Source organism: Hemitrygon akajei, chromosome 14, assembly GCF_048418815.1.
Source record: "Hemitrygon akajei chromosome 14, sHemAka1.3, whole genome shotgun sequence".
In the NCBI taxonomy this organism is placed as follows: Eukaryota; Metazoa; Chordata; class Chondrichthyes; order Myliobatiformes; family Dasyatidae; genus Hemitrygon; species Hemitrygon akajei.
In genome coordinates this window covers 97978516-97996330 of record NC_133137.1, presented here as the reverse complement: position 1 = coordinate 97996330, position 17815 = coordinate 97978516, and the positions used below count along the sequence as shown (strand labels likewise).

The 17815-nt window shown below is 39.1% G+C and overlaps 1 protein-coding gene across 4 annotated transcripts in view; it reads right to left on the bottom strand.

Moving 5' to 3' along the window:
• Positions 1-17815, bottom strand: part of fbxo18 (F-box DNA helicase 1) — a 96561-nt gene that overhangs the window by 77314 nt on the left and 1432 nt on the right. For all 4 annotated transcript variants that reach the window (XR_012101464.1, XM_073066753.1, XM_073066754.1 and 1 more), the window contains exons 2-5: positions 10195-10250; positions 7592-8262; positions 911-1041; positions 58-193 (exon numbers count right to left, since the gene is read on the bottom strand). Coding sequence is in view for 3 of the 4 variants with exons in the window: in XM_073066753.1 (XP_072922854.1) it covers positions 58-193; positions 911-1041; positions 7592-8262; positions 10195-10204 (948 nt within the window). In the remaining variant the exon portion in view is untranslated. The remainder of the gene's footprint in view (positions 1-57; positions 194-910; positions 1042-7591; positions 8263-10194; positions 10251-17815) is intronic.

The following is a 17815-nucleotide window of genomic DNA, read 5'->3' as shown; positions in this document are numbered from 1 at the left end:
AATAAGGGGGCAGAGGAGGAAGTGCGAGAAGAGAGGAAGCCCCCATGCAAAACCTACCCTGGCTGCTCTGAGAACATCTGAAAGGATCTGGTTAATGCATAATTTGGACTGGTTGAAGACAGGGTGGTCCTTAAGACAATCCAGGACTGCTTCAGAGTTTACAGTTCTTGCACGCTGGAAAGATGCCACATATCTAATTAGAAAAAGAAATCCAGAAACATCAGGAAGTTGGTAAAGCACACAAAATTGAAAATCATGATGCATCACTGGTCTTTGAGTACATTTGGGATGTCTCCATGGGTCATAGAGTACCCCAGGTACCTGATTGCAAGTGGTGCCAAGTTGATGCTTTCACAAAAGCTGACTGTCAAGCAACCCACTGTTTACAAATGCCCTCTTTGCTTATAAGGGACCTACAGAACACAGATCAGTACGGCACAGTCCAGGCCATTCAGCCCATGATGTCATGCCGATCTCCTAACCTAATCTAAGGTCAATCCGACTCTTCCCTTGTACATAGCCCTCTATTTGTCTATCATCTACATGCCTACCCAAGAGTTTCTTAAATATCCTGAATGCATCTACATCTACCACCACCACTGGCAGTTTTCCAAGCAGATTTCTGTGTTTAAAAAAAACTTACCTCTGACAACCCCCCTATACTTTCTTCCAATCACCTTAAAGATTGCCCTTGTAATAGCCATTTCTGCCCTTGGGTTAAAAATCTCTGGCTGTCCACTCTATCTACATCTCTTCTCATCTTGTACATCTCTATCAAGTTACCTCTCCTCCTCCTTCATGCCAAAGAGAAAAGCCCATGCTCACTTGTTCTCTCAATTCTGTCCAATTAAGTTACATAGTAATTATAGTTAGCATGCTCAGTTAGATCATTGTGACACCAAGTACTTACCTTACAAGATTTAATATGCACTGTTTGTCACCCTTTGTGATTTCGTTTTCTTTCAGAATCCTGTCAACTTCCACCATGGCACTTCTTTCGCCCTTCCTGTATCGATAGTACAGTCTTTTCCATGGCACAAACTACAAAACCAAGATAAAGACAACCATAACATTGCATGTAGAAATGGTTCCACACTGACTGAAAAATCAGCTAAACTGTTACATCATTGGGAACATGGCACCTTTCCCAGGCTCAGAACAAAGATTAATGGATTTGAATAATCAGTCACCCTGTGCATTTCCCATCTCCAGCACTGACAAGCAAAATCCCACATATGCATGATCTCTCCAATAAAAACAAAAACCATCTGGTACCCCTCCTCCTTCCCTTCCTTCTAGTGTCCACTCTCCTCTCCTATCAGATTCCTTCTTCTTCAGTCCTTTACCTTCTCCACCTATCACCTCTCAGCTTCTCACTTCATCCCCCTCCCCCACCCACCCACCATCCACTTCACCTGGTTTCACCTATCACCTGCCAGCTTGTACTCCTTCCCCTCTCCCACCTTCTTATTCTGACTTCCAGTGGCATATCTAAGGCATGGCAGGTATGGCACGTGTCCTGGGCACCACTTGAAAGAGGGTGCCACTGAGCAGTTTCTGTTAAAGTCAGACAAGCCATCCTCAGTGAAAAAAGAAATTTCTTTGGATGTATGATCTGTCTTTGATTATCATGGGTGAGAAGCACTAGGATGGCCTTATTTCAGAGCATTGTGTAAGAAGACCATGAAACGTTTCTTCACGAAGGAGGAAAGTGGAGCTGAAGGATGGAAGAGACAAAAGTTGGAGGCGGAGGAAGCAAGGAAATCGAGCAAGTTCGAAGTTTTGACAAGCCCAGAACAAGTAGTTCGACACGTTCCATGGAGTCGCCTGCACCTGCTACAAGTTTGTTAGAATCCGAAGGTGGATCAAGTACAGATGCGTCACAAGCCGAGGAGGAAGTCAAGTCATATAAATTCGAGTATGTTGAGATTAACAGTGAGGCTGCCACAGAGAACGTGGACGTGATAGGAGGGAAGACGATGGTGGTGATGATGTTGAGTTTATTGACGAGATTTTACCAGACGAGATTGAACCTGATGACACTGAACCCAGTGAACTGGATGGTGTCAAAGAGCCTTGAACTATCATACCAGAAGTGATTGAACAGCATGACATTGGACTTCTAAAGTTCGACAAGGATACTGGAAAAGCAATTCTGCCTGACACGTTGAGAACAGAAATAAAATAGCTGGGTTGGAAGTATCTCCAGAATATTGAGGAGCCTTTCCTACCAAAAAATTACTGCTCAATGAATAAAACTTGGTTCAAGAGGAAATTGGGAAATGGTCGTGGTGAGTAAGTGACTCGCTCATGGCTGGTCTATTCCCCTTCTAAAATGTCTGCATTTTGTATCTGTTGTCTTCTCTATTCCTGGTCAGACCATCAATCCTCATTGGAGCAGGAGAGTGGATTCAACCAGTGGAAAGCACCTGACAGGATTAGTGTTCATGAAAAATCCAAGAATCATTGGGAACGCTTCACACAGTGGAAAGAAATGGAAAGAAATTTAGCTGGAAACAGAGGAGTTATTGACGCGGTATTTCAGTCACAGATTGAGAAGGAAAAGCAGAAATGGCGTGATTGACAAGAATCCTTCACTGCATAAAATTCCTTGTGACTCAGAACCTGGCCTTGCGAGGACACAGGGAATCACTTCAGCTAGATGATGACTCCAATGTGGGAAATTTCCTTGGCTTACTGAAACTACTGGCCATCTTTGACCCTGTCATAAAAGAACACCTTACTCATCTGGGAAGTTACCCTGGATCTACGTCTTATCTTTCACCGGGTGTCCAGAACAAATTCATCCACGATGGCATCCATTGTTCACCAGAGTTTACTGAGAAGCATTCGTAAAGCCAAGAACTATAGTCTCATGTTTGACTCGACTCCTGATTAGACCACCATGAGCAGAAGTCAGAAGTAGGGAGGTATGTGGAAGCTGATTTTGAGAGCTAGAGAAGGACGAAATGGAGCTACAAGATTGTCGGTCACGGTGTTATGACAACGCTGCTGTGATGGCTGGACACAGAAGTGGTGTTCATCAAAGAATAAGTGAGATAAACAACCTGGCAGTGTTTGTGAATTGCAACAATCACTCATTCAACTTGGTGGGTGCACATGCAGCCAAGCAGGATTCAATGATGGTCATATTTTTTTTGGAACCATCGAAGCTCTCTATGTGTTTTTCTCTCTTTCAACTCAAAAACGCCATGCCTGTGGTTGTTAAGCTGGAGTCCAAAACCAGGTGGTGTGCAAGGACAGAAGCAGTGAAGTCCGTCAACAAGTACCTTGAGGAGATACTTCAAGTTCTCCAGGACATGACAGACAATGAAAACAAGACCAGTGAAACAAGAAGTGACATAAGGCAGCTGTACAGCCGCATGCTGAGTTATGATTTTCTGATTTTGCAACAAAGTACTCATTCGCATTGACCGTATTCAAAAGTGGCTGCAGGATCCTAGCATGAACTTCCACGAAGATACCTTGGATTTGAAACCCCTCCAAGATCATTTTTATGATGAAAGAGAAGTGTTGGTTAGTGAGTCAATCGAAGGAGTCCGTCTCTGTCGAGAATGGAATACTGAAGTTGAAAGACGTCAGAGGTGAAAGAAACGAATGGCTGATGAGAACTCGAGAGACACTGGATTAACAGCTAAGAGGAAATGGAAAGAGTCATGAAGGGAACACTCCACTGTCTTCACAGAGAAATGGACGAAAGGTTCGCTTGTTTGCACAACACTGACGCCAAGTTTGGGTTCCTTCTCAATGTTGAGAGACTGTGTTACGGCACCAACAATAACGACCTAAAGAAGAAGTGTGAAAATTTGGCTGAATTGTACAGCTCTGATGTTGATGGAAAGCAGCTATATGAAGAAATTTGGATTGCAGAATATTGCTATCAAGGCAGGTCAACATGAAATATCAAGACCTGAAGAGCTTCTTGAATTTATTGTTCATTATGGAGATGAGAGTGTCTTCTCCAATCTTCGCATTGCTATTCAGATAATGCTAACCATCATAGTTTCCATCACCAGCTGTGAGAGATCATTCAGCAAGTTAAAACTAATATTTTCGTATTTGAGATCTTCTATGGGTCAAGGCAGACTCTGTGATCTGGATCTGCTGAGTGTAGAAAGAGAAGAAACTGAAAAAACTGACTTTGATCCCATCATAGACCAATTTGCATCAGTGAAAGCAAGGAAGGTACAGTTATAATTTTCACGTCGTGCCATAATTTGTTAATTAAAAGATTAACGAGCTTGACTGGTATTTTTGAGCTGATACTATGGTAAAGTTATCTAAAAGATGGGTGTCAGACGTTTGGACAGGGGTGCAATTTCAGTGCTTGCCGTAGGCGCTATTTTCTGTAGATACGCCCCTGCTGACTTCTTTCCCCTTCCTTTACAAAAATGATGAACAAAGAAATTACAAACCCCATTTCCAGAAAAGTTGGGATATTTTCCAAAATGCAATAAAAACAAAAATCTGTGATGTTAATTCACGTGAACCCTTATTTAACTGACAAAAGTACAAAGAAAAGATTTTCAATAGTTTCACTGACCAACTTAATTTTATTTTGTAAATATATATAAATTTAGAATTTGATGGCTGCAACACACTCAACAAAAGTTGGGACAGAGGCATGTTTACCATTGTGTTACATCACCTTTCCTTTTAATAACACTTTTTAATCGTTTTGGAACTGAGGATACTAATTGTAGTAGATTTGCAATTGGAAATTTTGTCCATTCTTGCTTGATATAAGACTTCAGCTGCTCAACAGTCCGTGGTCTCAGTTGTCTGATTCTCCTCTTCATGATGCGCCATACATTTTCAATAGGAGATAGATCTGGACTGGCAGCAGGCCAGTCAAGCACACGCACTCTGTGTCTACAAAGCCACGCTGTTGTAGCCCGTGCAGAATGTGGTCTGGCATTGTCCTGCTAAAATAAGTATGGACGTCCCGGAAAGAGATGTCACCTTGATGGCAACATATGTCTCTCTAAAATCCTAATATACGCCTCAGAGTCAATGCATGCAACTCACCCATGCCGTGGGCACTGATGCACCTCCATACCATCACAGATGCTGGCTATTGTACCTTTCGCTGATAACAATCAGGATGGTCGTTTTCATCTTTGGCATGGAGAACTCAATGCCCGTTTTTTCCGAAAACTAGCTGAAATGTGGACTCATCTGACCACAGCACACAGTTCCAGTCTTTCGGTCCATCTGAGATGAGCTCCGGCCCAGAGAACTCGCCGGCGTTTCTGCATAGAGTTGATGTATGGCTTCCTCCTTGCGTAATAGTTTCAAGTTGCATTTCTGGATGCAGCGATGGACAGTGTTAAGTGACAATGGTTTTCTGAAGTACTCCCGAGCCCATGTGGCTATAATTGTCACAGTAGCATGACGGTTTCTTAGGCAGTGCTGCCTGAGCGCTCGACCCGCGCATTCAACAGTGGTTTCTGACCTCGCCCTTTACGCACTGAGATGTCTCTGAATTCTCTGAATCTTTTCACAATATTATGTACTGTAGATGTTGAAAGACCTAAATTCTGTGCAATCTTGCGTTGGGAAATGTTCCTTTTGAACTGACTAACTGACTGACTCACGAATTTTGGCACAAAGGGGTGAGCCACGACCCATCCTTGCTTGCAAAGACTGAGCCTTTGATGGACGCTACCTTTATACCCAGTCATGATACCTCACCTGCTACCAATTAGCCTGCTTAATGTGGAGTTTTCCAAACCGGTGTTACTTGAATATTCTGTGCACTTTTCAATCTTATTTTAACTCTGTCCCAACTTTTGTTGAGTGTGTTGCAGCCATCAAATTCTAAATTTGTGTATATTTACAAAATACTATTAAGTTGGTCAGTAAAACTGTTGAAAATCTTTTCTTTGTACTTTTGTCAGTTAAATAAGGGTTCACGTGAATTAACATATCACAGATTTTTGTTTTTATTGCATTTTGGAAAATATCCCAACTTTTCTGAAAATGGGGTTTATAAACAGATAGATACTTTATTGATCCCAAAGGAAATTACAGGGTGACAGTAGCACTACAAGTGTATATATATATAAGAACAGAAGTAGAAAGAATTAAAAAAAATAAGTTACCACACACAGTCTAATAGGAGGGGGGTCATCACTTCCTCAGCTATAGGTTGACTCATTATAGAGCCTAATGGCCAAGGGTATGAATGACCTGATATAGTGCTCTTTGGAGCAGCACAGTTGTCTTAGTCTACTAACAAAAGTGCTTCTCTGCTCAGCCAAAGTGGCATGCAGAGGGTGAGAAACATTGTCTACAATTGTCAGGATTTTCCATAGGGTCCTTTGTGTACCATAGCCTCTAGTGTATCTAGTTTGACTCCTATAACAGAGCCAGCCTTTCTAATCTTAGGGTTTCAGCACCTAAGTTACAGAGAAAGGTTGAACAAGTTAGGTCTTTATTCTTTGGAGCGTAGAAGGTTGAGGGGGAGCTTGATAGAGGTATTGAAAATTATGAGGGGGGATAGATAGCCCCTTGTAGATAGGCTTTTTCAATTGAGAGTAGGGGAGATTCAAACAAGAGGACATGAGTTGAGAGTTAGGGGGCAGAAGATTAAGGGTAACACGAGGGGGAATTTCTTTACTCAGAGAGTGGTAGCTGTGTGGAACGAGCTTCCAGTATAAGTGGTAGAGGCAGGTTTGGTATTGTCATTTAAAGTAAAATTGGATAGGTATATGGACAGGAAAGGAATGGAGGGTTATGGGCTGAGTGCGGGCCAGTGGGACTAGGTGAGAGTAAACATTTGGCATGGACTAGAAGGGACGAGATGGCCTGCTTCCATGCTGTAATGGTTATATGGTTATATCAGATTATTGAGCCTATTGGCATTACCATATTGATGCCATTGACCCAACACACCATGGCATAGAAGACTGTACAGGTGACAACAAACTGGTAGAACAGTTTGTGAAGGAGAGGCCTGCATACTCCAAAGGACCTCAGTCTTCTCAGGAAGTAGAGGTGATTCTGGTCCTTCTTGTACACAGTCACTGTGTTGATGCTCCACTCAAGTCTGTCATCCAGGTGCACCCCCACGTACTTGTATGTTGCTCTGGATTTCCAGCATCTGTCGAATCCCTTGTGCTTATGGCATGAAGGGAAACCATTCTGGCCCATCAAGTCCAATTTCACGAATTGTACCTCATTCATTTTCCCTTTGACCTAAACTCACCACGTTCCCATCAATACTTCCCAGATTCCATCACTCACCTGCATACCAGGGACAATTTACAGGAACAAACTACTCCACATGTCTTTCGGACATGAGTAGGACCTGGAGGAGATGGGAGGAACCTACATTGTGATGGGGATAATCTGTAAAATCCACACAGACCACCATGGGAGATCAGGATGGAATCCAGGTTACAAAAGCTGTGTGGCAAATGGTTTCAGTCCCTCGGCTGATGAATTAGTGCCTGCCTTAGTGCCTTCCTGTTCCGGAAGTCAATGCCTGCAGGAGGTGGGGGTGGGGTGGGGGTGTATAGGAAAGCACAATGCATACTAAGTGATATCAGAAGAAACCAAGGTTTACCATTGGGTCACTGAGAACACGTCTCCATTGCTGACAGACCAGTCTGAAGCCATACAAATCCACCGCTGGCAGGTGACAGAACACAGTCCTGAGAATTTCATCTGGGAGCTGGGAGATGTGTCCGGAAGGCCGCGCCTGGGAGCCTGTGCATCCCAACAATCCAAAGTAGGAATCAGGGAGAGGTTCAACCTCTGGCTCAGCACCAGTGACTCCAGTTCTCATGTTATTCTGCTGCAGGGTGACAGGGGCATTTTCCAGGCTCCTTGTGGAGCGGTCCAATCCACTATCGCTGCTTGAACACCCTGGTGACAGCACAGGTGGCTTTCTGCTGGAGTTTGAATTCAGAACCAACACGTCATTTTCAATGGATGCGTCACTGGAAAGAAAATCTTTGGGGTCGAAAGCAAAATCGAACCCAGAGCTTGGCTGGCTGACACTGGCTTCACCGCCAGTCGCATCCTCAGAGGGCCTGTGCGTGTCATCCGCCTGCTGTCTTTGGAGATGGCATAACCGGCCTGCTGCTTTCCTGCTCTTTGGGTGCAGACCCCTATGTAAATCTCTGCCTGTGCCCATATAACTGAATGGCTGTGTCAGTGAGAATGCACCCACGCTGCTGTTACTCAGAGACAAGCAATCTGAGGAAGCAAGATGTTTGCGCTTGCCTCGTCTACCTGCACAGAAGAGAAAAAAAAAATCAAATAATATATTGAAAAACCTTTGATGTGGGTATTCCTTAATTTCTACCTAACCCACTCCTCAACTTTTTTCTTCAGTCCTGCCAAAGGGTCTCGGCCTGAAACATCAACTGTAATTTTTTTCCATAGATGCTGCCTGGCCTGCTGAGTTCCTCCAGCATTTTGTGTGTGTTGCTTTGGATTTCCAGCATCTGCAGATTTTCTGTTGTTTATGATTCCTTAACTTCCATTCACTTTATTAACACAAGCCTTTAACTCTGTGCCTTGGCTTTGCAAAGCAATGTTTGAACCACCAGTTTCTAGCCAAAGGGATACACATGCAGAAAAAACATGAGAGATTTCACCCAGCCTTTACTACCTATGAAATTTCACTTAACAAAACTCATCCCTTTTGTAACTCGAGCGACAACTGCATTGCCTTATTGGCAGTGTGGCTCAACCATTCAGGCTTTTGTGGTAGGCTACATATTTAATTCTCATAACCAGAAAACTATGTAAATAAATCTAAGCTGATACCCCTGGTCTGTCGCACTGACTGAGGCGCCAACTTTCAAATGGAATTGTAAACCAAGGCCTGTCAAACTAAAAAAAAGACGTGGCCTTATTTCAAGAGACCTGGGGAAAAAAATTATCCCCCATTAAAACCAATTACCAGATTTTTTTTTCATTCTGCTCTTCACTCAAGTCTGCAGGGTAAATTGACTACCATGCTTCCAATACCAAAATGGTATCTACACTCCACCGGCTGGTGGTGTAGTGTTATCCACACTGGACCTCGAGGCGAGCGGTCCCACATTCGAAACCAGCCAGCTCCTTGCACACTTTCCATCCGTGTTGGGTTGAGCAACGAGCCAGCAACCCAACCTCAAAAAAAAGACAAAAATGCAAAAGAAACAGCAAGGTTGTCGCCCTTTGTGCATACAGGGTGTGGAAAAGAACAACAACAATCTACACTTTAGGAGCACCTCAATGTACATAAAGTTGCTTAATTATTGTGGCTGAATCATCATTGGCAGTAAAACAAAGCAGAGCAGAGGCCTCATTATTCATTTTTTAACGCACTATTTATTTTGTAATTTGTATTGATTTTGTGAATGCACTGCACTAAAAAACAGCAAACTTCACGTCATACAGGATGGTGATATTAAACCTGATTTTGATTCTGAAAAGTGTAGACATGCACGGTTTGATTTTTAATCAAAATGATCTCATAGTACTTCACCTACAATATTAAATCACAACAATAAATGCGGCAGCCAAGTACTGAGATAAATAAACATTGGTTGAAGGAGAAATTATGCCTTGAACTCGCTGTTTTTCTTCAACACAAGAGATTCTGCAGATGCTGGAATGCCAGAGTAACACACAAAATGCTGGAGGAACTCACAAGGTCAACAGCATGCATGGAAAGGAATGGACAATCAACATTCTGAATTGAGACCCCTCATTTGCTTTTCTTCAATGTAGCTTTATCCCACACCAAAGCAATGGAAAGTGCAAGGGTGTCAATGCACTAGTCACCAAATTTACAGAAAAAGCAGATTTCAACACATGGAAAGAGGTAGATAATTCAGAAGAACATCTCACATTTTAATCCAAAATGTAATATTCAAAGCAAATTATGGTTGAATGGGACAGAAGTGGTACTGGTAATGTAGAGAAGGTTATCGTGGTAAAAACAGCCTTTGCCAGTTCATTGTGTTTTGATTAAAGGGTACATTTTGTTTTATTCTATATCAGACTTTAAAATAAGCTAAAAATTTTGGAATCTATTTTACTCAGATCAAAGACAGGAATTTTAAAATTCAGACTCCATTACCTTGTCTTCACTTTTCCTCAATTTAAAAAATGGCCCATTGGATTTATTAAGCAAAATTAACATTAATTCAAGAAAACTATCAAACTCACACTGGGTCATCTTACTGAAAATCCAAATGTTCTTCCAGTGCTTCAGGGTAAATAAACTGTGAAGTTAAGAAAAAAGCTGTTAATCCCACAGTGGCTCAATTATGTAAGTGACTGATCAGACAAATTCTGCTACGATGGCCAGAGGCAAGCAGCAGTACGGAAGCAATGATTTTCTCCAAGAAGAGGGAAGTGGTATTTGGTGTGACACCCCGCCAGTCAGGACCTTTCACTAACATATTCAGTTATTGTAATGAAAGTTCCTGCCTGTATCACCTTTTCAAGAAATATTTCCTGCATTGGGCAGTATGAATGTGGGGATTCCAGCAATGACAAATAAGAAGGCTGCAGACAAACAAAATCATACAGCACACAAGACCATTTGGCCCCTCAGCTTTGCAAGGCTTAGCAACACACACACAAATGCTAAAGGGACTCAGCACGTCAGGCAGCATCCATGGAGAGGGAATAAACAGTCAACGTTTCCAGCCAAGACCATTCAGCAGGGCTGATATAACGCAATGCAAGGCTTTCTCTTTTCAGTAAAGTCAAAACCAACTGTATGAAATAGTCACAAAAAGAAAATAGTGAATAGGAATACTCAGCAGGCTGGGCAGCCTCCATGGAAAGAAAAACAGAGTGAACGTTTCAGGAGGTCTCAAGGTGGCGCTTATGGAGTGAAACTGTTTTAGGCTTCGCTCCAATCCTTTTACTTTTTACTACCTACAAGCACCCCCTAATTGACCTGTTTATACCTATTCTAAAGGGGTTCATACTTATGAAATCTTTTTCAACTGTTTGAATCATTTTCAACTCGTTGAAATGTCTAAAGGAATCGAAACAGACGAAAGAACCGTTAACTTTGGGAGCAATTGCGAAACTTATGGACGAGAGCCTTGAACAACTGGAGAATAAATTAACCTCAAAGCTTTCTACGCTCCATGAAATTTTAAAGACAGTCGATGCAAAACTTCAATCACTTACACTGGATTCACAACAACAAGAAGCAAGAATTTTAGTTCTTGAAGATGCCGCTCGCCAGAGAGATCGCAAAATTTAAACTCTGCAACAACAGCAAGCTTCGACTTCTCAACTGCTGGATCGTTATAAATCTAAAATCACTGATCTTGAAAACCGCTCTCGAAGACAAAATCTCCGGACAATTGGGCTTCCAGAAAATTTTGAGAACGCTGATCCCACTGTATTTTTCTCTAAATTTTTAATGGATGTCTTCGGCTCAGAAGTACTGGATACCCCTCCAATAATCGACCGTGCACATCGCATTTCTCGTTTTCAACCAGCTCCAGGTACGAAACCACGACCAGTGATTCTCCGGATTCATTATCCTCACACCAAAGAACGTTTGATTCGGGCTGCCCGTAAAAAGGGTGTGATCAGCTTTCAAAATTTCAAATTTCGTATTCTGGAAGACTATAGTACTGAAGTTTTAAGGGCAAGAACGGCTTTTAAATTGGTTATGTCCGAAATTCATCAGAAAGGCTACAAGCAAGCGCTGTTATTTCCAGCACAATTGAGAGTTACTCTCAAAGATGGGACTTATTGGCTGTTCAAATCTCCAGCGGATGTTCAAAGATTCCTTGAAGAATAGTACTTTTTTTTACTACGGGTTGACTAATGTAATAATTAGTCTATAGATTTGGATTTTATAATTTGATGATTTTTTACGTGATGGCTAACAGTGTATTTCTTACACATGGTAAAGGTCTGTTTTTTTGGTTTATCCTGAGTTCATTCTTTTTATATTGTTATTCTGTTAGTTCTGAAAGTAACTCATTAGGTTTTTCTTTTAAGTTCATATACACTTTTTTTTAATACTTTTAACGTTTAAATATTATTTTTTTAATAAAAAACATTTCTAAGATGTTGTTTCTTTTCCCCAAAGACCTTAGTGCTTGGATATGTCACATCCGTTTTGATGTGTCTGAATAAGTTTAAGGACTTTCTTTTAAAACACTAATACAATATTATCCATTTATGGGTTTTAATGTTATAATTTTTTTCTTTTAAAAAAATCCTTTTGTTTTATATATATAAAACACTAATTTTATAGTTTAATCTTTGCTATATTAACCCTTTCTTAAAATATGGGTGGTTTGTATTTTTTAAACTTTTTTGTTTGAGTTACCGTCTTGAGACATGGGGGTAAAATTAGTTTTAGATTGCCTGCTTGCCTCTTTTTGGCTTTTTTCTGGGGTTTTGAGCATGGAGGGAGGGGGATTTTTCTTTTTGCTTGCTTCACGCTTAGTTTTACTTCATGGGCTGATTCGAAACTACAAAAATGGTTGCCGTGTCCTAACTTCCGGTTCCTCCTTGAACTTACTTCCCTCTTCCGGATTCATGAGTTCATCTTTTTTTTAACCTTATGTGTTAACTGTGATAAATATTGGCAATATGGATAAGATTATTAATTTTGTTTCTTGGAATACTAATGGTTTAAATCATCCGATCAAACAGAAAAAAATATTCAAAGTATTCCACAGAATGAATGCTAATATTGTCTTTGTACAACAGACTCATGAGGAAGGTGGATAGTCAACGTTTTTTTTAGGTTTTGGAAAGGCCAACAGTATCACTCGAATTCCCAAGCCAAAGTTAAGAGGCGTTTCCATTTTTATAGATTCTTCAACCTCTTTTATACAGTATGAAACAATTTCGGACCCACAAGGTAGATTTTTGCTTATTACTGGTTTACTTTTTAATCAAAAAGTTGTTTTAGTTAATGTTTATGCTCCAAACATTGATTGTCCTGAATTTTTTAAGTGTCTATTTACATCCTTTCCTAATTTGAATCAGTACATGCTGATAATGGGTGGGGATTTTAACTGTTGCTTAAACCCTTCGATGGATAGATCTAAGCCCACCCAAGCTCTTCCGAATAAATAGGCCTCTCTTATTAATTCCTTTATGGTTGATTCTGGAATTTCTGAAATTTGGCATTTTTTACACCCCAATGACAAAGAATTTTCATACTTTTCTCATGTTTATCATAATTATTCAAGAATTGACTACTTCTTTATTGATCATCGTTTACTTACAGATGTTATTGATTCTAAATATGATTCCATTACCATTTCTGACCATGCACCTTTGAAGCTATCTATTAAAACAATGGATTCATCTTCTAATGCTAAATCTTGATGGTTCAACTCTATTTTATTGCAGGACTCAGACTTTCTTAATTTTATTAAACAACAAATTGATTTGTTTTTTTCAACAAATTCTACAGCAGAGATCTCTAGTGGAACTTTATGGGACACTTTTAAAGCATTTATTCGTGGACAGATCATTTCATACTCTGCTGGAGTTAGTAAACAAACTAATTCTGAAATATCAACATTGGTTGATAAAATTAAAGCAATTGATAAGATTTATTCAGTGACCCCCAGCAAAGAACTTTATAAAGAAAGAGTTGAACTTCAAATGGAGCATAGTTTGTTATTATCCTCTTCGATTGAAAATCAGTTAATTAAATCTAGAACTCAGTTCTATGTACATGGAGATAAATCTGGCAAATTATTGGCTAATCAATTGAAAACTGCTTCGGTTAAACGACAAATTACTAAGATTCGTAAACGAGATGGCACTTTGACGATTGATCATAAAGAGATAAATAAAGCCTTTCAAGATTTTTATAATTCTTTATATCAATAAACTCCAATATAACTCGGAGTCCTGCCATGTGCAGAAGTTCGCTGATGACACGGCCATAGTGGGGTGTGTCAGGAATGGACAGGAGGAGGAGTATAGGAAACTGATACAGGACTTTGTGATATGGTGCAACTCAAACTACCTGCGTCTCAATATCACCAAGACCAAGGAGATGGTGGTGGACTTTAGGAGATCTAGGCCTCATATGGAGCCAGTGATCATTAATGGAGAATGTGTGGAGCAGGTTAAGACCTACAAGTATCTGGGAGTACAGTTAGACGAGAAGCTAGACTGGACTGCCAACACAGATGCCTTGTGCAGGAAGGCACAGAGTCGACTGTACTTCCTAAGAAGGTTGGCGTCATTCAATGTCTGTAGTGAGATGCTGAAGATGTTCTATAGGTCAGTTGTGGAGAGCGCCCTCTTCTTTGTGGTGGCGTGTTGGGGAGGAAGCATTAAGAAGAGGGACGCCTCACGTCTTAATAAGCTGGTAAGGAAGGCGGGCTCTGTCGTGGGCAAAGTACTGGAGAGTTTAACATCGGTAGCTGAGTGAAGGGCGCTGAGTAGGCTACGGTCAATTATGGATAACTCTGAACATCCTCTACATAGCACCATCCAGAGACAGAGAAGCAGTTTCAGCGACAGGTTACTATCGATGCAATGCTCCTCAGACAGGATGAAGAGGTCAATACTCCCCAATGCCATTAGGCTTTACAATTCTACCGCCAGGACTTAAGAACTTTTTAAAAGCTATTATTAATGCTTTTTGAGATAGTGATTTAGATGCATATCATATTCTTTACTGAGTTAAGTATTGTATGTAATTAGTTTTGCTACAACAAGTGTATGGGACTTGTTGATAGATAGATAGATAGATACTTTATTCATCCCCATGGAAAAAAGTTGAATTTCCCCATGGGGATGAATAAAGTATCTATCTATCTATCTATCTATCTATCTATCTAATCAGAATTTGTTGAGGATTCTTCTATAATGGATGAATTTTTAAGAAAATTGAATATCCCAAAATTAACAACAGAAGATAGTGTATTTCTAGATGCACCTATTACAGAAACCAAAATAAAAGAGGCTATTTTTTCAATGAATTCAGGTAAAGCCCCTGGTCCGGATGGTTATACTGCAGAATTTTTAAAATCCTTTTACTCTATACTCTCTCCTTGGCTTTGTAAAATTTTAAAAGATGTGTTAATTGTAGGTAAATTGCCACAATCTTTTTATATTGCCTCTATTTCTTTAATTCTTAAAAAAGATAAAGACCTCACTGAATGTGCATCTTATCGGCCCATATCCTTGCTGAATACAGACTCTAAGATTTTTAGCAAAATTTTGGCACCAGATTAGAAAATGTATTACCTAGGATTATCTCTGAAGATCAGACTGGATTTATTAAAAACCATTACTCATCTTTTAACATCAGAAAATTAATTAATATTATTTATATTCCTTCATCCAAAATACCAGAATGTGTTATTTCCTTAGATGCTGAAAAAGCATTTGATAGAGTTGAATGGCCATATTTATTTAATACGTTACAGCATTTTAATTTTAGTTCAAAATTTATATCATGGATTAAATTAATATATTATAAACCTTTGGCTTCGGTTTTTACCAATAATCAAAGATCTCCTTTTTTTCAGTTATTCCGTGGTACAAGGCAAGGCTGTCCTTTAAGTCCTTTACTATTTGACATTGTTTTGGAACCTTTAGCTATTGCCATTCGTGAATCACCTAATATTTTGGGTATTAGCCATGGAGAAGGGACTTATAAGTTATCATTATATGCTGATGATTTGTTACTATACATATCTGACCCTGAGAGATCCATTCCGGCTATTTCGTCCTTGCTTGCTCAGTTTAGTAGCTTTTCTGGTTACATACTGAATTTTAATAAGAGTGAATTATTTCCATTAAATATGCAAGTTCCAATTTATAAACATTTACCATTTAAAGTTGTCACAGATCATTTTACTTATTTAGGTATTAAAATTACCAAGAAACATAAGGATTTATTTAAAGTTAATTTCTTACCTTTAATTGACCAAATTAAGCAACGTGTTACTAAGTGGTCCCCATTATCTTTGTCATTGGTTGGTCGAATTAATGCTATTAAGATGATAGTATTACCCAAATTTTTATATTTATTCCAAGCATTACCAATTTTTATTCCTCAATCTTTTTTTGATATTATTGACTCCAAAATATCTTCCTATCTGTGGCAGAATAAAAATCCTAGACTAAGCAAAAAATGTTTACAGAAGCCTAAGAAGGAGGGTGGTTTGGCTTTGCCAAACCTGAGATTTTACTATTGGGCAGTTAATATTCGATATTTAATATTTTGGACACAAGAATCAATTATAGCATCTTGCCCACAATGGGTAAATTTGGAATGTAAATCTGTACAAGACTTTTCATTGATTTTAATTTTAAGATTTTTACTTCCTTTTTCTTTATATAAATTGAATAAACAAATAACTAATGCTATAGTTAAACATACATTGCGAATATGGTTTCAATTTCGTAAATTTTTTGACTTGAATAAGTTTATCTTATCAAGCCTTATTATATCTAACTTTTTTCTTCGGCCCTCTTGTATGGATCAAACCTTTGTATTATGGAAAACAAAAGTTATAACATTTTTTCGTGACCTATTTTTAGATAATAGTTTTATGTCCTTTGAACAGCTATCTAATAAATATAATTTACCTAAAAGTCATTTTTTTAGATATTTGCAAGTTAGAAATTTCTTGAATAATATGTTACAGTCTTTTCCGAAATTATGTCCAACGGACATTACGGAAATTTTTTTAGCTCTGAATCCTTGTCAGAAGGGTTCAGTAGCCACCATTTAAAATATGATCATGAAAATACAGCCAGAAGTATCAGAAAGAATTAAGAAGGACTGGGAAAAAGAACTTTATTGTCTTATACCCACTGAGCAGTGGGAGAAAATTTTACAATTAGTCAATTCTTCCTCCATTTGTGCTAAACATGCCCTAATACAATTTAAGGTTGTACATAGGGCTCACATGTCCAAGGATCAACTTGCTCGATTTTATTCTTATGTTAATCCAACCTGTGACAGATGTCATTCTGAAGTCCCTTCATTGACCCACATGTTTTGGTCTTGCCCTTGTTTGCAAAATTATTGGAAAGATATTTTCGGCACTATTTCAACTGTTCTGAATATCAAATTGCAACCGCATCCTATTACTGCAATTTTCGGTTTACCAATGGTGGATAACAGTTGTTTATCCCCCCTCAGCCCGGCGGATGATTGCATTTGTTACATTAATGGCTAGAAGATCTATCCTATTGAACTGGAAAGAAATTAATCCTCCAACTATATTTCAGTGGCTTTCTCAAACTATCTCTTGTTTGAGCTTAGAAAAAATTAGAAGTGTTGTCTTTGATCCTTCAGTTAAATTTGAAGAAACTTGGAGACCATTTATTCAACATTTTCATATGAGCTAAACCGACTTTTCCTAAACCTTACTTTTATTATCCTTAATTATTTGGATGGAGGTACGGAGTTATTGATGCTACTGTGTATACTTGACATAATGCAATGGCCCATGTTGGTTAGTTTTTTTTTCTTTTTTTGGGGGATTTTTTAATTTTCTTTTTTTGTAATTACTATGAGTTTGGGAGGTTATATATATATGGATTATCATCTATTTGAATGTATACTTAATCTATTAATTATGTATTCTCAAACTCTCTGTATTCATGTTTCATTTATGTTTGTTTAAAATTAATAAAACGATTTAAAAAGAAAAAGAACGTTTCAGGTAGCATTGGTCAGTGCGAAGGCCATTCCTTTGATCTAATACATTCTGATTTACACATATGACAAAAGGCAGTGGAGAAAGAAATTCAGAGATTAAGAGCTGCACAGGCTTTTTAAATATGTGCTTAAACTGCTGTTTTTTCGATA